This window comes from Alligator mississippiensis, chromosome 8, assembly GCF_030867095.1.
Source record: "Alligator mississippiensis isolate rAllMis1 chromosome 8, rAllMis1, whole genome shotgun sequence".
NCBI classification, from domain to species: Eukaryota; Metazoa; Chordata; order Crocodylia; family Alligatoridae; genus Alligator; species Alligator mississippiensis.
In genome coordinates, this window is record NC_081831.1 from 63220890 (window position 1) to 63245278 (window position 24389).

General features: G+C 39.8%; 1 protein-coding gene across 5 annotated transcripts in view; it reads right to left on the bottom strand.

Annotated features, from left to right (window-relative positions):
• Nucleotides 1-3589: 3589 nt before the first annotated feature.
• ZC3H12B (zinc finger CCCH-type containing 12B) overlaps nt 3590-24389 on the bottom strand; it is a 93531-nt gene continuing 72731 nt past the window's right edge. For all 5 annotated transcript variants that reach the window (XM_059732780.1, XM_059732779.1, XM_059732778.1 and 2 more), the window contains 5 exons: nt 19443-20189; nt 11731-11870; nt 10707-10941; nt 10515-10621; nt 3590-9881 (listed from right to left, as the gene is read on the bottom strand). In XM_059732780.1, coding sequence (XP_059588763.1) covers nt 8458-9881; nt 10515-10621; nt 10707-10941; nt 11731-11870; nt 19443-20044 — 2508 coding nt within the window. In that variant the 5' untranslated portion in view covers nt 20045-20189 and the 3' untranslated portion in view covers nt 3590-8457. The remainder of the gene's footprint in view (nt 9882-10514; nt 10622-10706; nt 10942-11730; nt 11871-19442; nt 20190-24389) is intronic.

A 24389-nucleotide genomic window follows, 5' to 3' on the forward strand; every position in this document is an offset into this window, starting at 1 on the left:
AAATCCTAGCATACATCTGCCAGTGCCCCATGGTCAACTCTCCTCCTAATTGTGGTTGGGCATCTGCATAAAAATCCCAGAAATTTCCTTTTTTCTCATGGTAATTGTGGGATGACATTCTGTAATAGTCCCAAAGGAACCTGCTGTGTAAGGCAGTGCAGAGGGACTTAGCTTACTACTTGTAATTAAAGTTTTCTACTTACCAGGGTCCAGTCATGCTTCTGGTGGGGTCGGTGGAAGTCTGTGCTCTGATCTTCAGTGAAGGCACCAGGCTTGTACAATTCATGGAACAATGTATCTGATGCCTCACTGACTGAAATTTGGCCTCCACTTGGATTTCTACTTCATGTTTTCAAATGAGGAAAAAAAAGTTATCTACTGGAAAGCACTGGCTGGATTTTACTATAAACTCATGCAAAAATTGGGATTTATATTGTGTAACACAAGCACTTATTAGGAGTTTGAGCATATGGATTTGTTAAGACTAATACACAAGTGCAGCTAGCACTTTTAAAGGAAAGATTTGTCTTAAAGCTATCCTTCTCCTTCACATTCCAGGTTACCTGTTTTATAGAAACAGGTGTGTATAGTATAGGAACATTAACAGCAGGTTGGGTAAGTAACTTTCAAGTAGAGAGCTAATCTCCTAAGATTTAAGTCCATTTCAGAACAGGATCCTTGCACATATCTTTGGATGACAAGGGTGTATTTAGTTCTCTGCCCTGCACTTTTCTCGCACACCCCTGTCCTGTGATGGTGCGGTGCCTATTGCCTCAGCCAGACAGCAGAGAACTTTATAAGGCTGCGTGCAGCCTTGACATTATTTCACTAAAAACAGGGGTGTCAGCCAATGTGAATTAGAGACTAAATGTCACAATGCTAAAAGCAGAGGGGAAAACAGGCTAGAAAACAGGTTGAACATGCAGTGTTTATGAAGAACAAATCCTTATCACTTCATTTCCTTTGTAAGTTGAGAAACTTTGGAAATAGGGTTAAAAACTCCAGTTCTAAATATAAAATAGAAATGGGAAGTAGCTTACATGACCAGTCCATTGAAAGGAGGAGAAACTAGTTTTCTTTACTGCAGCGCTGAATCAGCAATGTATCCCTCAGATACATCTCTGGCTCCCTGACAAACCCAGTCTGGCTTCACAATCTATTAGTGTATCAATTAATGGGTTAATTAAAGCTGCCAAATAACTCATTTGCAATCTGAATCGGCATGATTCATAGATGTTAGGGTCGGAAGGGACCTCAATAGATCATGGAGTCTGACCCCCTGCATAAGCAGGAAAGAGTGCTGGGTCTAGTTGACCCCAGCTAGATGCTCATCTAAGGGTAGGGGAGAGCACCACCTCCCTTGGGAGCCCGTTCCAGATCTTGGCCACTCGAACTGTGAAGTTTTTCCTAATGTCCAGTCTAAATCTGCTCTCTGCTAGCTTGTGGCCATTATTTCTTGTAACCCCCGGGGGCGCCTTGGTGAATAAATACTCACCAATTCCCTTCTGTGCCCCTGTGATGAACTTATATAGGCAGCCACAAGGTCGCCTCTCAACCTTCTCTTGCGGAGGCTGAAAAGATCCAGTTTCTCTAGTCTCTCCTCGTAGGGCTTGGTCTGCAAGCCCTTAACCATACAAGTGGCCCTTCTCTGGACCCTCTCCAGGTAATCCACATCCCTCTTGAATTGCGGCGCCCAGAATTGCACGCAGTACTCCAACTGCGGTCTGACCAGCGCCCGATAGAGGGGAAGTATCACCTCCTTGGACCTATTCGTCATGCATCTGCTGATGCACGATAAAGTGCCATTGGCTTTTTTGATGGCTTCGTCACACTGCTGACTCATGTTCATCTTGGAGTCCACTAGGACTCCAAGATCCCTTTCCACCTCTGTGCCACCCAGCAGGTCATTCCCTAGGCTGTAGGTGTGCTGGACATTTTTCCTCCCTAGGTGCAGCACTTTGCATTTCTCCTTGTTGAACTGCATCCTGTTGTTTTCTGCCCACTTGTCCAGCCTATCCAGGTCTGCTTGCAGCTGTTCCCTGCCCTCCGGTATGTCCACATCTCCCCATAGCTTTGTGTCATCTGCAGACTTGGACAGAGTACATTTCACTCCCTCGTCCAAGTCACTGATGAAGACATTAAAGAGTATCAGTCCAAGGACCGAGCCCTGCGGGACCCCACTGCCCACACCCTTCCAGGTCGAGACCGACCCATCCACCCCGACTCTCTGGGTGCGACCCTCCAGCCAACTCGCCACCCACCGGACTGTGTAGTCATCCAAGTCGCAGCCTCTTAACTTGTTCACCAGTATGGGGTGGGATACCATATCGAAGGCCTTCCTGAAGTCTAAGTATACGACATCCACCCCTCCTCCTGTGTCCAGGCGTTTTGTAACCTGGTCATAAAAAGAAACTAGATTGGTCAGGCATGATCTGCCTGCCACGAACCTGTGCTGATTTTCCCTCAGCATAATTTATCCTGCCGGGCTCTCACAAATGTGAGCCTTGATAATTTTTTCAAAGACTTTGCCAAGGATGGAGGTGAGACTGACAGGTCTATAGTTGCTCGGGTCCTCCTTCCTCCCCTTTTTGAAAATGGGGACCACGTTGGCCCTTTTCCAGTCCTCCGGGACTTGGCCTGTGCGCCACGAGCTTTCAAATATTCCCACCAGTGGCTCTGCAATGATGTCGGCCAGTGCCTTCAGCACCTTCGGATGGAGCTCATCCGGGCCTGCCGACTGATGTGAACTACTGGCAGAGTACTTTGTGTACTTCCGTGCCTATTGTGGTACCAACCTTTATGCATACAACCTGAACTGTGTTAAATTAAATTTCTATGCTAGACTAACAGAGGTGCCACTGATTTTATTTTTTTTTTAATAGGAGCACAGTCTCTGGAGCAGCAAGGTTTCACTATGTTTAGAGATTATTCTCAATGGATGATTTCATTTACGATTATGTAAGAGTCATTAAAAAAATTCTAACATTAACACTGACTGCCATAGCAAACAGTGAAGCCAAATTGGTTTGCAAAACATTTTATAAAACATTAAGGTTTTTGCAGCTTAGTATGAATTTGTTTTTTTAACTCCTCATGTACTACATTTTGCAGATTCTAGTTTTCTGCCTCCATTTGGGGAGATTCCATTCATTGACATAAGTTCTACCATCTGGTAGGGCTAAATATTAGCCGTGTGTTTCTTTTTATTTGAAGGGATGTCTTAATGTTACACACAAAGCAGTTAGCTTATGGAGGTACTGAATTTCTGCTAAAGCTAATCATGCTGTTGAAATACCAGGAGGAATCTCCTTTTTTTAAACAAACAACTGACATCAGAATTTAGAAGGATAGTGAATTTCAACCCCATAAAATAGTTAAATCTTGAAGAAATACAGACCCCTTTGGGGAGTCTTTGTACACTTACATAAATAAGCGCCTTTACACTGTAGTCCATTGAACTAAATAAGTAACGTTGATACAAGACATTCTGTGTGCTTGTAGGGCCTAGACACTTGGAAGTAAAAATACTGGGGGTTTAAGATTTTGTTTGGACAGTGTTCTTTGAAGTAATGAGCTAGAAACAATGCAGTGAAACTTCATGACTTTATTGAGTACATCCATATTTAAAGCATAACATTAAATGTCCAGAACATACAAACACCTGTGCAAACCTGTTATACATAACTGGGGGAAAGGAGAACAGGTCATTATAAAAAAAACCCTATAATAATTTTTCACATGTTCCTTTGAATACCATTAATGCCTTTAAGTACATCAACAGCAGCATGGGGCTTCCCCTTTCCTACCCCTGGGTTATCTTTGTACCCAATGCAATACGACAGGGCTCAGTTACAGGTTATAAGCCTACTTCCTTTGAGGCTAACTAAATCAGGAGGGAGAGCTTAGTGTGATGTCTAAGCGACTGATAGAGCGCTTAACGTTCTTTTGGCTTGAAGTATTGTGGGGCTTTGTATGAACACAGGCATACACACACCAGTCTTGACAAGAAGAAGCCCTATACAAGAGATGTTGTCACGTGGTGAAAGTTTCAAGCGCAAAAGGTGAGACACATAATGTTCTGAAAAATGAGAACAGGCAGTAAGGCTGCAGCACTCACACTTCAGGTAGTCATTTTGGCATATCAAAATGGGGCGGGGCGGGGGACGTCGACACACAACTTGAATTCTGGAGAACAAGATTCTCACTAAAACCACTGTGGTGCCTGTGAGAAGTGCTTTACTGATCTACTCCTGTTTATCCAGATATTGTAAGGTAAGAAGCAAGTCACAGCCTGTCATGACAGTGTGTTATGGCAGCAAGAGGGAGACACCAGCACAAGTGTTACCATCTGCTCCGTGCCTGTTTATTCCATTTTAGTAACGTTCTAAGAATAGGCTCCTGTAGGCAGTTTCTTTTACGCTGTGACTATTTGGATTTTTAATCACTGAAGAACTCCAAAAAGGCAAAGGTTCACATTTTCAGAGGCAAACTGGCTTTAAAAAACATTAGAGAAACTTTGGTGATTTTAATGAGTTTGCTTTAGTTTGTTCTTCTGACCTCTTGCAGAGACCTTCTGTTTTAAAAACAGTTAAATTAAACAATTTTACAAAAAGCTAAGCACATACACCCATGCTAGTGAATGCATTACATGCAGCATCAGGTAGAGCATTGCACACTTATTACAGTGATTTACAAAACACCACATACTGGTTTAACATCCATTGTCACTCTTTTGTCATTGAGACTTACATTATATTTGGGTCAACCAAAAAACCCAAAGAGATTTTATAAAATTTTACAACAATTAAACAGTAACGTTTAATTCTACAAATGAATAAAGCAAACTACTGTAGCTCAAGAGACCAACAACAGGACTTACAGTAGTCAAGTAACCTCTATCCACAAACTAATACAACATATGCTATTTACAGAAGCATAAATAATTTAGGATAACATCCCAGAAATACATTTGGTTTGTTTCAAATCATAACGCTTGCCTACAACTGAAGGTTATGTGCTCTTCCATGACAGATTACATAAAATAATTGAGGAAGATAAAGATCAGCAAACTGGGGGCCCTGGGCTGAAGTCCTGGCCCCACCAGTGTCAATGAGTTAACTTCCACTGACATCGGTAGGTGAGGCTTTCATTCCCCCCCTCTTTTCTGCAGTTCCTTATCTTGGACTCTGTTAGTCTCATGGGTTTTATTAAAATATAGATTCTGGAACTGTTTTGTTAATCTTTTAAAAATATTTAAATAGTGTGCTCTCAAAAAGAGCATTTCTACAAAGTCTTATATTTACAGTACAGACAATTATGCTCACCATGTGTTTCTTAAGATCAACTCTTCTATGTTAGAAGAAATCTAAGCTTAAGTGCTGAAAGTTAATGAATGTCAGTATTTTGAATTGACTTGTAAAGATATCTTAAAACAGAGACATGGATGGCAGAATGATCCGAGTTAAATTGGCTGAACAAGAGACACAAAGCCACTTTTTTAAAAGTTTAAGTAGAAATTCAACAGACCATTTCTGCAAGGCTTCGTCGTCCTTTCTGTCCTGCCAAACACTATAAATGTTCTTGACTTATCTTGGAAAAAACTCGGCTTGAGAGGAGTGCCTTAGAGAAAGGGTATGTTGGATTTACTGTGGTATTACTCCCACCCTTTTCTAAAGGGTCAAGGCCTGAAGACTATTGAATTTACTGTCAAGATGATAAAGTCAGAAAAAGAATCAGAATGACTGGACAGTTTCTATGAAATAGAGCATCTCCATCAACCATCCCAAACCTCATGCAGTAACCTCTGCTCAGTGTAACAAATAAAGTACACACTGAAAGACATCTACCAAACCCTTTGCAAGAGTTTGTATAGTTAGAGAAAAAAGGAACACTTTTCTACATACAGATATTTAATTCCATGCAAGATGGAAAAGGTGAGTGCACAAAAGCCTCTTTTAAACCTAAATCATGTTTATGATTTACCTGTGAAGGACAAAGCAGGTTCTACAGCAATTATATTATCGCTATATTTATAAACACATGCAGCTGATTCATTAACACCAATTTTTACATAAAATTCCACTGCAATAATGCATCTGTTTAATAAATAGACTAAAGATAACTTTATATAATATAATGCTTTTAAGTGTACACACAATATCTGTGCACGCTGTAATAAAGTGGTTTTTGAAAAGTTGTTCTTGTTTGTCTATAAACTACAAGTGCCCATTTTAAATAAAAAGATCCATAATTACCCATGGGCTACTTCCCTGTGACACACAGTGTCACAAACGTTGTGGTGAAAATGTAATATTGAAGTTAATCTAGAGATGGTTTTTGTACAGTTTTTTATACAATCAAGAAAAAGAGATACAATTTGTATCAACAAACAAAAGGTCATTTCTGGTTATTTGAGGCATTGCTCTCAGCTGCTTTTCCCGTACAAGAGAAGATAATACAAACTAATTGGAAAGTAAAAATATAAAATGCTGGTTAATAAAAATTGCTCTGAAAGTTGGTCAAAAGTTAAAAATATTTTAAATTATGCGTTGTTTCTGAAGATTAGTTTTATTTTTTTTAAACAGCAATGATGTAACTAATTAAAACTTAGTTATTTTTAAACACTCTAGATATGGAGACTCTAGATATGAAGACGACATAATCTTCAAGTGAACTCATTTAAATACATAATGACATGGTCATTATTTAATATGTAAGTAATCGGAGAGGTACCTGTGTGAACACTAGTATATTTATCATGTGTGAAATGATGTGAATATCAAACATACTAGTACATTTGTTGTTTGCACCTGTAACCGTTTTATTGTCTGACATGAACACATTTTGCACATGATAAATAGCCCACAAGATACACAAGATGCAACTACTACAGTAACACAAGTGAAGGAAGTGATATAATTTTGTTCCTCAGACAAACAAATAACCAAAAAGCAGCATGCAAGCCATTATCAAAACGCCAGAAACAACCCTGACTGCAGCCTCACGTTCCGTGTGTTTCACAGTAAGAAACATTTAGGCAGTGTCACACCTTCTCATGAAGAAACAAAAGGCCATAAACCAGGCCTTCTCAACTTTCATGAAAAAAACTACAGTAGAAGTCAACAAGTCCTAGCTCGAGACATATCGAGTTAGAAATGGTTCAAAATGCTGAAATATACATTGGATTCAAAAAGGGCGTCCAGTCAGTGCAGCTTAAAAAAACCAATAAACGCCTCTTCTGGAGACATTTAGCTACAAAGGTTCCCACCCCTGAGCAAAATACTAGTTGCGCAAACAATGCCACACAAACTTTTTCTTCTTGCCTGTCAAAATAAGAGCTCTAAAAGCCTTCAAGAGGCAAATGCACACCTTTGCGTGGATCTGAAGTGCAAAATTAGGCCAGGTTACAGTAAGCCAAAACCGTAGCATCCCTGTTCAGAATTGGCCTCCTTCCCCTTTGAAAAATGTAACTGTCTTTTTGGAGTGTTATTTTAACCTTCCCAGTACCAGCCCTGGCCACAAAACGTGTTGTAGTTTTTGCTAAACAGCACATTCCCACGTTGCCATCCATTACCTTCCCCTGCACTTGAGGTTAAGTAATGCATAGTTCATAAGGAGAATGGCAGTCCATATACATTTCACTTTTATTTATAGCCATCCAGGATGCTGGTCATTTAAAATACAATTCATCTGTAATCATGAAGAGGGAAGCTACACTTTAATTTGTTTTTAATTTACTGAATAGGGCTCAGTCCTGCATTGGGGTGCTGGAGCTTAGAGCTTTGTAGAACTGAGTACCTCATCAGCCAGATCTAAAAGCTAAGAAATATTAACGGTGTTGATGTGTAAGGGGATCAATTAATTTTGGTGGGGTTTTGTTTGTTTGGTTGGTTTTGGGGTTTTTTTGTTTTGTTTTGTTTTTTACAAATTGTGGCTTATTCAAATTGCTGGCAAGCATTTTTCAAAATTATTTGACACTAAGAACTGCAGTGTCAAAGGTCAGCCAAAATCTTAAGAGATGATCCAGGAATGTATAGAGCTTATTTTGAAAGGTCAATTATATATTTATCAAACTGAAACTATACATCCATACATGCAATATAATTGCTAACAATAATTTTGTATGAACAGCTTTGAGACACTAAAAATGTGACATTGTAGTTCTTAGTTAAGTAGTATATCCATGCAATAAGGTATGCACTTCCTGTAAAATACTTTTAAAAATCCCTATATTTAAAATCCTAAAATATTCATTATATTTACAGTACAATCTGCTCTTCTATAGGTGCCTTAGAATATACTGAATGATTGGTACAACAATGTACAGAATTGTATATCACAGATTTAGAAAATATTTACAATTTATTTACCCAGTGCCTCGATTCACATTTTCCTCCAGATCGTGTCCCTGGAAGGTTCAACATTATCTTCTTAGGTCCCACAAGGGTTTTTAATGCTTTAACGCCCAGTTCTCAGTTTGGCAACAATCATGGCTGCCAGCTGCTGTGCATCTGTCATGTGAGGATTTTTCTCCATTACTGAGAGAACTATGTTTGCAGGGAAAATATTGCAGAGATTCTTGTATGTCTGATACTGATGTTCTGGGATGATATGCTGTTCCCGTGGCTCACCACACACCCCAACCCAAGGATGCCTCCATAGTTGTTCCATCTTTTCAGGCATGCTTCTTACCATTACTGGTTCATAACATGGTTGCATAAGGTTATTACTCAGTGAATAAGACTGGTAAGAATAAGCATCTGTTGCACATGGTAATGGATCCCAACTAGCATGCTGCTCTCGACAGAGGGGCGGTCGCCTCTGGCGTGTAGGGTTACTTTCATAAAGCCGCGAGTCAGAAATACTGTCCATTCTTGTCATAACCAAGGCACGGCTTGGCTGTGCAGTGGCTGATGGATGCATATTCTGAGGCACAGGGTAGTCTCCTGGACAACTGGACCGTGCTCCAACAACTGGATGCTGGACATGTAGCCCCAAGTGGGAAACAGACTGTTTGCGAGGTGGTAGTTTGGGTTCTTCAGTTCCATAACTCTGAACTCTAGTTAAGGCTTCGTGGTAACCATGGGTAAAAGGCTGAAGACGATTTTGCGATGAAAGCCTATGGACCTTCATGTTGTCTTCTGGACTGGTATCTGCTACTCCCAGATACAAGTCATTGTAAGAGGAATAAGAATCATTACTTGTATGGCTTAAACGACTGTCAGGACAGGGGCTTGAGTTTCTAGCATACAACCCTTGGTCTGCATCTACCCCATAGTAGTCTGTGTTATGCATACTGCTTATGCTCAAGTTGGAGAAATCACTGAGCATGGAATAATAGCCATGGTCTCCCAAAGACTCATATTTGGGATACTGGTCTGTATAGTTAACAGAAGCACCATGGCTATTGGTGACCAGTATAGGAGGATACTGTACACTGGACATATGCTCTAGCGAAGACTTCTGATGGGTGAATTGTGATGAACCTGGCACAGGGCTGCTTGCAGAACGAGTATTCAGTGCGCCGGCAGCATGGCTTTTTGACGGAGGAATTGTTGGTACACTTAATGCAGAAACAAGAGAAGGAACGGAGCTGGCTTCGGACTTCCGAGCTACTGAGAGCTTTTCCTCAGGTTCCACAGCCACCGATCTAATGCTCGGATCCGACTGGCGTTTTGGTGCAATGCGTTTCACTTCAGAACTGATTTCTCCTTTGGAAGTGGATGACCCCATGCCACATTTGGCCAAAGCTCCCTCACTCATGGTTTTCACAGCAGACAGTTTGGCACTTATTCGAAGCTCATCTGCCACTGACCTTTGGGGCTGATTTGCCCGTTCTGGATGGTAGTATTTACATTTGTGTCCATAGGTGCATTTTTTGCCTGCAAAGGAGATATACCCCAAAACAGTTGACCACACAAGAAACTGCATTACATGACCTAAAGAAAGGTACAGTGTTCAATATTGTATAATCCTTAACTATTTTTAGGTCAAATCAAATGCTTATGAAAAAAGAACCTATACAACTCCTTTTTATCTCTGAGGGCAGTCACTGGGTAGGCCTCCTACACACAGCTATGTCAGCACATCTCAGCTGTGAATGACAGTGCTTTTCCTGTTGCTCTAGTAATATGCTCAGTAGTATACAAGGCAGCAAAAAAAAAAAAAAAAATGTGTATCAGAGCTTAGAGAGCGCAAGCCTTCCTCCTGGAGTGGAAACTGAAAATTGTAACTTTTCTGTGGGGCAATATCCATGAGGAATTTGAATCCACAGCTTCATGGCTGAAAAGCCAAACATCTGAATGTTTTAAACTGTTTGTTTATCCCTAATTCACTTCCAGTTTTTGTTTTTAAAAAGGTATACAGGTGTTAAACTAAAAATAAAAACAAGCATGGAATCTGGATGCTAACAAGAAAACAGGCCAGTTTTGGCTTTATAAAGTCTAATGACAAGATACTAAAATTGTTTTCTCAGGTTCTTTTTGTTCATAACAATCTGACTATTGCAAACCTACCATATGGACATGGTTGTTTCTTATGTTCAGGAATAACAGGCCTTTTTCTTAAGAAATTTTCAAGGCTTGGACCATGACGTCCCAAAGGATCATCTGGAGGCATAAATCTGAAAAAAGAGAAAGACACGTACATTCTACTTTCCATTGTGAGCTCTTATTATAAGATTTCATGCTTATAAGGAAAGAACATACTTGTCATTCACAAAGGAATACATTAGCAGCCGTTCCTCTATGAATTTCTTCCATTCCGGCTTCTCATTCTGAAGGTCCCGATAATTGTCATTGGACACAATGATACCATCCGAGTCATAAGCTAGTTTTACAATGAACCGATCATCATAGCAGACCACCCTTCTTCCCTGAACTCTCCGAGATGGGGTAAAGACAAGAATTTTTTCTTTCTCCAATTTACGTAAAATTTCTTGATCTGCAATACAAACGTAAAGGGTTTTAAATAGCTGTGTTAAGAAGTCATTCAGTTTTCACTAACATTTTTTCTTCCCCCACACAAAACCTTTGTGATGAAAATGTGACTGCAATGAGAACAACTGCTCTCCTTCAGATACAGTGATAATGGGAACCAGATGTGGATCCGTACAGACTAATATGGCATTTTTCACGCAAGGTTTTCAAAGCACTTTACAAATATTCAGTAATTAGTCTTTCACAACCACTCTCTCACCCCTCTGTATTGCATGCATTGTATGCTTGACTAGATATGTTATTTTTTATACCTCTGAAGCATTTATTGTTAAAATTCAGTTGTGAATTATAATAATGTTCTTCCTGCTATTTGAGACTACAGGAACATATGCAAATTTACTGGGCTAAACTCCACGCTGACTTCATGTTACGCAAAGATTTCCTGCAGTTGGAGAAATCCTTGGCTGCTGGACTGGCAGAAACCTGCTGGAGTAAGACCAAGAATCTGTTCTTTTTTTTCTAAAATGCTTGACACTGGGAGGAAACATTAATGCTCAACAAGTGGCATTTCAGGCTGACACACATTCTGGGAAGTGCTTTCAAATATCTTTTGTAATGAAAGGTAAAATACTATTTAACTGAACTTATACTGCATCAAAGTTACTGTTGCTCTGAGCTTAAGATGATAATGTTATACCCCTGGGTTTTTTTAACCAAGTAAATACAGTATTTTGCTGCAATAAATGATTAAATCATGTCATGACAAGGGGTTAAATAAGTTTGGAAATGATACCTGTAATTGGTGCATCAGGTCGAGATTGCTCTTTTCTCCACGCGGGTACAAATACAGTGATATCTTTGTGTCCTTTCTCCAGGAACCAGTCAACAGCTAGCTGAATCCCTCGACAGGAAAATCCTTCTTTGTTCCCATGGCTGAAAAAAACAACAACCAACCCATGACAGAATTGTTTACAGCAGTTTTCAGAGCTAATGAAGCACATCTTCTCAGTTATATGTGTTTTATAAATACATGCTCACAAAAAATGAAATTTTAGAAAATTTCAAAAATGAAAAGGTTCTTTTCATAAGCTGAAATCTCAAGGCAGAATTCAAAGCTAGTTCTCTCTTTGGAAACCAAGTCTCACTTAATAGCAGACAAATTTAGATAAAACATTTAAGACACTTTGCAAACATGGCTCATTATTTAAAATGGCATCATAAGTTTAGGGAAATATGCGTTTTGATGGAAACTATTGAAGACCTCCATCATGCAATCCACTGCACACAAGGAGGCACTGCTGTTATGACAACAGCATGAACTGTAGAATAAAGTCTTAAAAACATTTTAGGAAAATGTCTTAAGCCTTTCAACACCAGGACAGCCCTATTTAACACAGCAACACACTTAAATTCCATTAAAGTAAGTGTCAATTAAGAATGTATTTAACTTGAAACCATATATTTAAGTGCTGTCCAAAACTGACATCAACATTTGACTGATCAAGTTCTCAAACATGAATCTTCCAATGTATTATGCCACTAAGTACGAGTGCATCATTTGCACTTTATAAATAATAATCTTGATATATGAAATATGTTTTTACAACAAGCAAATCAACACTTTTAAAGTGTGCTTTATATAGAAGAGGGACCAGATAATGTGGAAAGATAATTATGACTGCACAAATTTACTGCAATTGAGTCCTTAATATTTTAGTTAACTTTGAAAATCTTGAACTCGATCATGCAATTCTGCATGCCAGAAAAGTAGTTTCTTCAGTTATATTTATTAATATTTGCATTTTTAAAGGTATTCAGTGATTTATTGTTTTGCCTACTGGATGTGCAAATGATTCACAAGCACAGAATTCTTATTAGGTACTCGGTTAGAGTGAAGACCACCTGTATTTTTTTCAAATAAAAAGGTTGTAATTAGTACTGCCTAGGAACCCATACAGCAATTCAACTGTTCAGAAGGTCATGAACTCAAATGCCTGTATAGTAAAAATTTCAAAATGTTATAAAAGGCAAAAAAGAAAAAAAATCATTCCATATCAGAACAAATCTGAAGTTTTACATTTTACACTTATGAAAAGTGAGACTGTGTGCACTGTTATGTAGGAGATCCAAGTTCAAGTCCTCGCTCTGAACCCAAGAAACCTTTGTGACATTTTGTTAAAACTTAAAAGTTCCCACTAAGGGAGGCCCCCACATCAATATTGCTCCTTGAATTCAAAACCATCATCAAATCCTTTCTATACTAGTTTCAAATAGAACTAAATACATAAATAAATAAATTCACCCCCCACTTTCCTACCCCAGGAACATTTAACATGTCTATGAGATGCACAAACAAGGTAACTGAGGCAAACCTATGATACCAAAACGGTACTCTTGCTGAAGAACTAAGAGGTTCAGATAAACCAACCTCAAAGCACCTGTCACTCAAAAAACAAGTCTTCTGCAACATACAACAAACTTCCTCAACAAGACCCAGAATATTTATCACCTCCTTGAGAAGACCATACTTGCAACTGTGGATGACTCTAGTCCATAATGTACATTCTCTTGTACATTAACATCCTGTGCCATTGCTGCCTGCCCAAAATATCTTCAAGAACATGGACTACATGACTACAACCAGAATCTATCACTTAAATCAGCCATTTCATTCTTATCCACAACCTTACTTTCTACAACTTACACTTCAAACTATGGGTACAACTACGGGCACAAAGATGGCCTACCCAATATAGCAACTTCATAAGCCACCCTGAAGCGGAGATTTTAGAAAACCGCACCATCAAATCTGCACTATATTTGCAATACACAGATGATATTTTCAGCATCTGTACTAAAAACTTGGACTTCTACCACAGCTTACTGATTTCTACCACAGCTTCAGCTACCACCAAATTCCATCAAATTCTCGCTGGAATACTCTACGCAAATGTCAGCGCTCTAGATACCACATTCCACATAAAAAATGGCACCCTAGAAACTATTATAAATAAGAAAAACCACCAACCAGCTCTTACCTTCACAAAACTAGTAATCATCCCACACATACCAGGAGAGCTGTTTACAGCCAGGCTTTCAAACTCCACTATCATCACTGAAAGTACTCATGGCACCTACCTCAAATCTAAAAGCTGTCTTTACCCAGCTAGGGCACTCCAGCAGAGAAATAGACTGCATCATGGAACAAGTCACCCCAATACCCCCTACAAACCTACTACCGTACCAAAACATACAAACAAAAAAGCACTGACCACACACCCCTGGTGGTTACAAAGCTCCTAATAAAAAGGATCATCACACAGCCTATACCTGAAAAGGACAAAACCTTGATAAATATTCCCAACGTGAACATGCCCCTGTGTAAACAGCAAATGCAAAACTTGTCAGCATACTTCCACAATCAACACACCCTGCAACGAAGCCACTGGAAGTCCTAGAATAGATCCTACACGTCTATCACAGAACGTGACATGCCTCATCCAGTGCATGACATACCCTCACGGAAACTACGTGGGTGCAAACAACAACCACTATGCTGCAAAATGAAATCTCAGAAGAATGATGAAAGACAGGAGACCAGTGGGAGAAATCTTTCACAGCAGAACCACTCCATTCCTCAGTTCTTGTACTCAAGGGTAATCTATAACATACCTTCAGAAGATGGGCCTGGGAACAAAAATTTGTAACTTTACCAGATACTAAAAACTAAGGGCTGAATACAGATAATGGTTTTCTGGCTCAACTAAATTTACCTTCTCTCTCTGCTAATCTCTGTATTCAACAGGTAATAACACCCGTCTTCCCCCTATGAATGGTCTCATTCTTTTACTTATTTAGGTTATCTATTACAATGGCCCTTTATCTGTTTTTAGCTACTTCCAGTAATTTCTCTTTGCTCCAAGTTTAAAGCCCTGCTTAACTTCTTTAAGTAACCATTTTCATTTACAGATAAAAATAATTTTATTTGGTATTTAGATTGGGCTGTAACTACTTCTTTCCCCAGACTTTGTGCCTGAAAGCTTGTCTACCATTTCTCCCAGCTATACATTGGTTCTATAAAAGACAAAACCAAAGACTCCTTACTTCTTGCAACTTCCCACAAGAAGTTTTGGTTTCAGTGAATCTGCATTGTACAGTAAAAAGTCATATTAACCAGCTATACCTGCAAATGTAGTGGCTGTCCATCTGAATACTATCTCTTTGCTACGCTATTGTTCTAGATTACTGTGAAATTCTGTGCTAGATCACAAATAGCATCTGTATGTACAGTAGACCCCCAATTTACGCAAGTATTGCGTTCCGGGGGAATTTCATGCAAGTTGAATTCGACTTTCCCCATAGAAAATAATAGAATAGTGAGGGGTTGCGTATCCCAAACATAGCTTAGTCATAGCTTTTTCCCCCCCCTTTTCTCAGTGGAATCACCTTTAGGAGGTGCGTCTAGTGTCTCACCTATGTATCTTGAGATGCTGCTACCACAATGGTGGCACAGCTCCGCTTGATTCTGCCTGCAAATCTTGTGAGGCATTCGTGTATATATGTGCGTATATATGCGAATCTCGTGAGTGTTCGCGTATATATGTGAATGACACGCATCTCGAGGGGCATTTTCCAGTCCGGGCCCTAATAAAAAAATTATATAAACGCGAGACGCATAAGTCAGAATCGCATAAATTGGGGGTCTACTGTAACTGTTAAGGCAAACTGGATGCTAAGTCAGCGATTGCAGTACGTTTTCGAATTACATCAGGCTTTTAAAAGCTGTAAACTATTCAACCTGCACCTTTTATTTACAGTCAAACAAATGCATGAGTCTCACTCACGTAGCTAAAGTCTAAAATACATAATCAGTCATTGAATCAATGTTTTTTAGGATTTGTTTGGATTGTTACACAGCTATCGTTACTAGTTTCTTCAGTTTCTGAGTATCAAGGAAATATTGCCTTACATAGCTAGGAAATAACCTTTCTGCATATATGAAACTTCATTAGAGATCTACCCAATTCTAAATATGAAGCTTGCTGTTAATGAGACAGTTTTTATTTCTACTTCCCAAATTTGTATTTTATGGTGTACAAAGTAAGCGAGTATTGTTCAGCCAAAAATACAACACTCTGGGTCAGTTTTCCATTTTGGTTTCTATCCAGGCTACACACACTTCATATAAAGTAAACACATACCTAGACTTCCAGGTGCAAATGCCCAGAGCAGTATTTATAATACTTCCTCTTAGATTTCAGACTGTGTTCTTTCAAAATATTAATCTACAATGTACATCAAACAACTCTGATTTATTTTATCTATCCCATAGATAATAAGCACTTGTAAAGTACAGGATCCTGTATGCAAATTATGTGCAGGAGAGCCCAGGGACTGAAAAGTTTTCTAGTGCAGCATCACATATTATTAGGTGCAGGGTTAAAATTCTACCAAGGAAGGTCAAGATATCACTGTACAGTCTCCTACAAGGAACACAGTGTATGAGGGAAAGAGACGACAAATAGAATAAGTGGACTTTTTATACAAAATCTATGGCAAAGCAGTTTTGTAGGGTCCCTGTATCAAGGCTAGAATCAGTTTTTCCACTGGGTTTGCATCAGTCTTTGTCCCGAATAAACAACATGTGTTCCAAAGTTACAACATGTAATCTGTGAAAAAATGCTGAATTTTCAATTAAACCGGTTTCTGAATTAAAGAGAATTTGGAAACGTGAACTTGGAATCGGAGAGTCACAAAAAAGAAGAGCTGGAAGGGACCTCAGGAGAGCATCTAGTCCAGTAGGACCAACCTTTTTGGCAGCTCTGCCACAAAATGTGCCTTGCACCCTTTCCCAAATGGCACCCCGATCTCCTTCCCCTGCCCAGTCTGCTTCTTTTCCTTCTACTCCCAGCCCTGTGCTCCCTACCCGATTTGCTGCTTTGTTTTGCTTCATGCCCTACCTGCTGTTGTGCTACCTGTCCCCTCCCTGATCTACTGCCTGCCACACACACAGGCTGCCTGTGGCACTCGGGCTGCAGGTTGGTCACCCCTGATCTAGTCCAACCCCTCATCAAGGCAGAATCATCCCTTTCTTAAACCATTCTAAGCAAGTGTCCATCCAGCCTATTCCAAACAAAACTGCACATACAACCCTAATGGGCAACCACCAAACCCTCAAGCCCTGAAACATCAAGAACACCCCAACATGCCACTGCAAAGACAGGAAGTGGTTTGTTATAATACACTGCAGAAATTCAAGGAAGAGGACCACGTTCTTCATTGCAGAGGAAAGACCTGCCCCCCCCCCAATGACAATCTAATTGGAGTAAAATTCCTTCCTGGTCCCAAAAGTGGCAATTGGTGTGACCCTGAGTGGAGGAGCAAGACCCTCTAGCCAGGAACCACCAGGTGGATCACTGGCACATCCCAGTCAAAATCCTCAACCCTGGCTGCAACCAACACCCAGTGCCTCTGTGAGAGCAAGGGAGGTTTGCCTTGCTCAAACACACACAAAAAACACTGATACCTGTAGCAGCAGTAGGAGAAACAATTCTTTCCCAGACCTATGTGGCAACCAGTTAAATCCAGAAGCCTGGGGAAACCCAAACACGATCCACTTTGCACTGCAACCTGGGAACTGCCAAGGACTCTGCATATCACAAGTCATAACTGGAGAGCCAGAACTCCTACCTGTCATCCTACCCCCTACCCCCGCCTTAAGTTTGTCCCAGATCTTCAATACTGCTTTATAATCAAAGATAAGTATTCCTGTTCCCTTTCCTGTATTTATTTCCTAATCTGTCATTTCTTGACTGTCAAACTTTCTGTGTTATTAATTCACTGCCATCTAACTTTTAAACACACATTTGGAGAAACTAGGTTTTAATTACATAATATTTTAACAACTGTTCAATTTTTCTGATTACATTCACAAATTTCCTCTCTCAAAATTACAACAGCTATTTCCCCATTATCTGTACCACGGATTTAAGCCACCTAACTGGATCCACACTTGGTGTGAATTTGCAAAGAAAACAGAACAGGTATAATCTGTTTTATATTTAAACAGGTACTAACACCAATGTCAATGAATCCCAATAAGTGAGCTCAAATATATCTAGACAGTTATACTGTCAAGGCAGTCTCTTCCTCCAGGAGCAGTCTTTTGGAAATACCATGATGTATCCTTTCACAGGTATTTCTGCTATCCAGAAACTGAAATTACATAAAATATCAGATCACGCATTAGTTCAGCCTCTTAGCTGCACAGTAAAACAGACTTAGTACCTGTAGTAAAACATTTGAGTTTTGGCATCATTCCGGATATTAAAATACTTAAAAAAAGTACCAGTGAATATAATATATATTTCAATAAGAAATTCAATTTTTACTTTTCCCTCTATATTTCCTATTGTGTAAAAATGTTGTACTTAATATATAAATACACTGGAAAAGTGGCCTTCTAGAACAATGAGACAACTGATACTTCTAGCACCCATAAAACCTAGGAAGTTATTTTGTATTGTGGGACAAGCACAACATCAAATGTGTCTGTTAAAATGTTCATCAATGATAATTAATTTCCATTTTTTTATCTTGGTCATATTCTTAATGGAACAGATTAGATTCTGTATCAAATATCCAAGCAGTAGAATCACAGACCACAAACGGTTCTGCACAACAGCTCTAAGTGAGAGTGAAAACTGAAAAAAAAAAAGTTTCTTTTGTGCATCTTAAAAAACTGTATATATATATAGCAGCTTATTGCACTGACTTGTTGCTGGGCATCTCCTTTCTCAAACTGACATGACAATATCACTTATGAAATGTGCTGCAAGAAGCTCAGGGGTGTATTCTTTCCCAGCTTCTGCATTATTAATAGCAGTAAAGTTGAATTTGAAGATGTCATCATAGTGAGAAAGGAAAGTGTGAAGGGAAACAAGTGGTAAGCTGTGATGTTTGGGAATGTTGTTTGTAAGTTCACCCTGAGGATCCTTTCAAACAACTGAAAAGCAGAAAAACCTTTATCAAAAACATACCTTTAGATTTTTATAATACATTTCAAAATACAAAACTTACAAAGGTGCTCTATAAGAAAACTGAATTTTCTGAAATTATTCAGTTCAAAAAGCAAACTATGAGATTAGCTAAGGAACTTTGTCTTGTTTAAGAGTTTAACAAGACCAAATGCAGACAGATCCTCTCAGGAGAAAAAAAAAAATCACATGGTGAGTTAGTTATGTGTCATGGCTATTGTGCTTCTTTTAAAATAAATATAACTGACAGCCTCAATTGTCTAAGCAGTCACAGGGCTTGTGGGCAATGCATTGCAAAAAAGAAAGAATATCAATATATTTAAAATGTTGATTTTTGGTCTCAAGAGACTTAATTTTAAACAGAACCATTTACCTTTAATTTGAATATATTTCAAAAGATAACAGCTGAAGTTGAGTTTTAGAAATAAGAATGTTTGATTCTTTAAGAAATGCTAATGCTGAAGCCTACCTCATAGCCACATTACTTCCGTCAATGACAATTGGTCTTAAGTTGTCACTGTTATCGACCACTTCATCTTCAAGTGACAGTTCAGGACTTGCAATCTCCTTTGGACAAGGACCCCTTGGCACTAGAGTACCAGTGCTACTGCTAGCACTGCCTTGACCCTCTGACTCGCTCTTGTTGCCAAGTCTCACAAGCTCTGCCAAAATGTCATTGATGAGAGCATCTGCTCCCAATTTACTCAACACAGCCTGAATCTGATCTCCAGCATACCCGAGCTTTAAAGCAAAATCCATTTTAGCCTGGTATTCCTTATCCAGGTTTGTTTTGCTTTCTTCCAGCTTCAAGTCTTGTAGGATACTGCTCTGTGAGAAACTTGGGCGATCAAGACATGGGGAGCGGCAAAGCTGCCTGTGTGGTTTAGTGGAAGTCTCCTCTCTCCACTGAGTGTTGCTGCTGCTCCTGCCCAGTTGCTCAGGCTCGCTTTCTGAGCTTGTCCATTCCTCAGACTCAGCACTGCAGTCACCGGTATCCTGTTCTGCAGTCCTGTCTTCTCTGGAGCGCCTCTTCTCCATTTTTAACTTCTCCACCATAGACCAGGCCGTCATCACGTTTAGCTTCCAGCCAGAGATAACAGAACTACTTTCACTTCCAAAGCTACCTGGGATTCATACTCAAATGCATTGTTTACATGAGGCTTGAGTTAACTTATCTTGCTTGGTGTTCCAGTATATATAAAGCCAACCTGCAGTCCTTAAAAAACAAACCAGAACAAAACAAATGCATACGATTAGTTTGTGGGTTTTTTTGGTCAAATTCTGCACAAGGCCTGGCTCAAGTATTAGTTTACCAACAGAAATGTCCATTTGGATTTCTGTTTAAATTGATCAGAATAAAATGTGTACATTTGTTATCCCTTTAAATCACAATGCATTTAATATCATCCCTCCCCCCAACAACTGCATAAAGATAAAAAGTGATGACGTGTACATGTCCCACACATGAATTTACAACCAAAGGTAATGCACCATCACATAACTGCCTGTCACAATAGCGTCTGGAATAAGAAATGTGGTATTTCAATGGCACATCACTTTTTGCCAATTAGCTCTCTCCATGTCTGCACCCTGTTTAGCTCAGGTATAACTTGATGAAACTCTGTAGAGCTCAAATTGTAACTTCAGCCTCTTCAGTCTCTCCCTGGCAAAGCTCTACTACCGTATAACCAAGCAAACTGACCTCTATTAAAGCTACTACAGGCTAGCAGGCAGGCACAGGTCCATACAGAGATTTAAAATTATCCTGGGCAATTTGTTCCCTGCCCACAACTCATTAAGAAATCCTGCAACCAGAAATCACATTACAATATTTTGACAAAGGGCCTAGGAAAAACCTGTTGACAACTCGTATTTCTTTCAGAAGAAAAAATGCTTCCGTAGTTCAAACAAGAGATCTGAATGAAACATGAGGCACCCAGTCAAGCTAGTCCGTGAATGGGGATTGCCAAGAACCCTTGCATCCCTAGCGGTCCACACATGATAAGTTCAAAACCTAATACATGTGCAGGTAACTGAGGAGATAAATCAGCTGGTCCCCAACTGATGCAACTGTGCCAGAAGCAGCACACACTACAGGGACAGTGCTGCCTAGGGAACTGCACTTTTAGCACTATAGTTAGGGACCTACCAAATTCACAGCAGAAGTGGGCTGAGTGCCAGCTCCTTTAATCTTCTGGTTGCCCCCCACCTTGCTCTTGATCAGCAGGGAGGCAAAAACCATGGTTTTAAACATGGCACCATTTTTGTCTCTCAGCCAGTCAGCACCAAGCAGCAGAGTTACCGGGGACCCCCAGCCAAACAGCAACCTGGATGGGGGCGTGGGGGAACCTGCAAGATTAAACGAGCTGCTGAGCAGCCCACTTTAGCTGTGAATTGGTAGGTCCCTAACTATAGTCCCTAACATGTAGGAGAGTGGTAGTAGAATAGGCTATGCTGGTTAAAAGGACAACTTTGCCAATATAATCTGTGCCTAAATTAAAAGCACTTTCACTGGGAAAGCATACTATGGAAGCAGAGCTCTTTAGTGTAGACATGGCCTTAACTGCGGAGCAGGTGGACAGACAAAGGTGTCCTGGCCCATTGAGATATGATGCCTGTAGGCTGTAGCAGAAGCAGCTGAGAAACCAAGAGGAGGCTAGGGCTAATAGAGGGAATTGGTCACAAACATTAATAACTACATTTACATCCCTTTCATGCTCCTTTCTTCATTCCCTTTCATGTATCTACCACCCCTTAGGGTGAGAGCAGGCGTTTAAAGAAACATTTCTCAAGGGAACATAACAGCTCAAGCAAGTGAATTATTAATCTAGGGAGGCCTCAATCATGTTCACATATATCCAGACACTTTAAAATGCTGCTTCCTACCCCTTTAGGAGAGAGCCAGGGCTTGCGTTGTTACTGTGATCTACCTCAACAGGATTACAGTGATGGTACTTCCCCACTACACAGAGATGATAACTGTGGATTAACAGTGAGTATAAGACTCTTCTTTGAAAATAAATATCATAAAAAAATAAACCAAAGCTAGAAGCAAGAATGCCTGAAACTGCTGGTTTATTCTGAACCTTAAAAAGGTACATTAAACTAGATTTTCTGCCTAAATACTGCTTAAAAATGTTCTAAAGAATGAAATATAAGAGGCACTTAAAATAAGAGAATAATAATGGAAAAGCTGATGGGCATCACCTATAGTGCTGCAAAATAAATCTATATTTAGTTTAATAAAGGAATTGTGTTTAACTGGAAAATTCATCTTCCACTTCACTGAAATAGCAAGTAAGAACATTATACTGAATATTAAGAACAAACACAGCAGTATTTCCTTTCACTTCCCCAGTCAAATCTCATGCATATTAATTCTGAGTTACATTTCTCTGCTTTAAACTCTGCTTCTGATAAATACTTACTAACCACAACTCCTATTACACTGTGTACCCAACCATCCCAAAGATTCTTTTATCGTTCCCCCTTACTAAGAAATTAGTCTCCTCTGCTGAAAGTGTTTTTTTGTTTTGTTTTTTAAATCAAACAGTATGATTGTAAAACCTCCGAAATCAGTCAGGAGACTAAAGGGCAGGTGTTAAGGCCACAGACTTGATTTTTGTTAAAGTTGCTGATGTCCCTTTTATAAAATAATCTGCATTATTTGCACAGTACTTAAGTACCTTTGGGACTTCAGAGACAGAAGAGGGATAAAACTCTTGTTCTGAGGAATAAAATATAAGGGCTCTTCCTGAAGCTCGTTGTACATAACACATGCTTCTTCACCTATATGGGTAAGGAATTTAACTGGAACTCCAGATCAAAAGGAGCTCAGTTACACAAACCCATGTGTGGCAGGGAAGACAGCAGATGGAATAGGCATCAGAATTTGGGATATTATCTGTGAAATAAGGTTAGGTCCTTTGGGCATAAGGGAAGATCCAAGACAGGAGGGAAATTAATTTAAAGATTTTGCTTTGCTTTGATTACGAAAAGGCAAAGGAATGATCTGATAACAATCTGTAAGTGGCTACCTGGGAAACTTCTTAAAGAATTACTGACATACACAGTAACTGGCATTCTTTAAGGCAGTGTCGCTTTATATATACTGTGGGGTGCACATATACCCCACATACCTGCAGAAGTAGAGAAGCTTTGACAGCAGGACCTACTTGGTCCATGGACTTGCTCTACCTATCCCTGTACACTATACAATGGGTAAAAAGATCGGAGTAGAACCAAATGCTGCTCCAGTTTCTTCTCCATCACCCATCCTTTAAAGCATAATAGAATCTGAAGCCAAAGGGAAAGGAGCGTTGGTAGAGGAATGCACAGAGACAACACCAGTGCAATGCCACTGCTGGCAAAGCGAACAACACTCTGGCATGCACAACCAAAGCATCACAAGCAAGACTAAGGATGGCATCCTCCCGCTCTACTCAGCGTTGGTGAGGCCGCAGCTGGAAAGAATCCAAAGGAGGTCTGGAGAACAGATCATATGAGGAGAGTCTGAGGAGCGTGGGACTGTTCAGCCTGGTGAAGAGAAGACTCAGAAGGGACTTGGTGGCAGCCTATAAGTATATAAGGGGTGAACATCAGGGGCTAAGAGAACACCTGTTCACCAAGGCACCTCAAGGGAAGACTAGGAATAATGGTCATAAACTGATAGAGGATCACTTCAGATTAGACATTAGGAAAAACTTCTTTACCGTTTGTGTGTCCAGAGTCTGGAACAGACTCCCCCTCCGCCACCCCACAGGGGTGGTACAGTTACCTTCCCTGGGGATCTTTAAAAGGTGACTGGATGCACACCTCGCTGGGGTCATCTGACCACAGCAGTCTTTCCTGCCTTGAGCAGGAAACTGAACCTGAGGTCCCTTCCAGCCCCTAACTTCTATGAATCTCAATGTTACTCCTGTTATTGAAAAAGTAACAACACAAAACTAAGTTTTCTTTCTTCTTTAAATAAATTTGCCTATGTATATGTGAGTACAGGATTCCCATCATCTGGGGTGGATACTCTGATGCTGTCTAGAGGACTGCCATCCTGAATGAGGCATCTGAAGCAGACACCTAGATTAAGATAGAATGCTTTATAAAGGTCTGAATGGAAATTCCTGGTTGCTGCCTACCATATAATCAAGGATAGAGCATGTCCAAAGGAAGCCACTGATGTCTTAATTAGTTCACAGCAAAGGAGAAGCTATCAAGTCTGTACATGGGAACTGCAACATTTTTTATTCCCTTACAAAAAGGGATAAAAAGTCTAGGAGATCTTAAAAGGTCACTATTTTTGCAAATAAATGGTCAAGGATCTTTTTAGACGTAAGAAATATAACTTCATTTCTTCATGGTTGGTATGTGATATTGGAAGAAATGCAAGGAAATGAATGGACTGATTAATAGGCCTGTG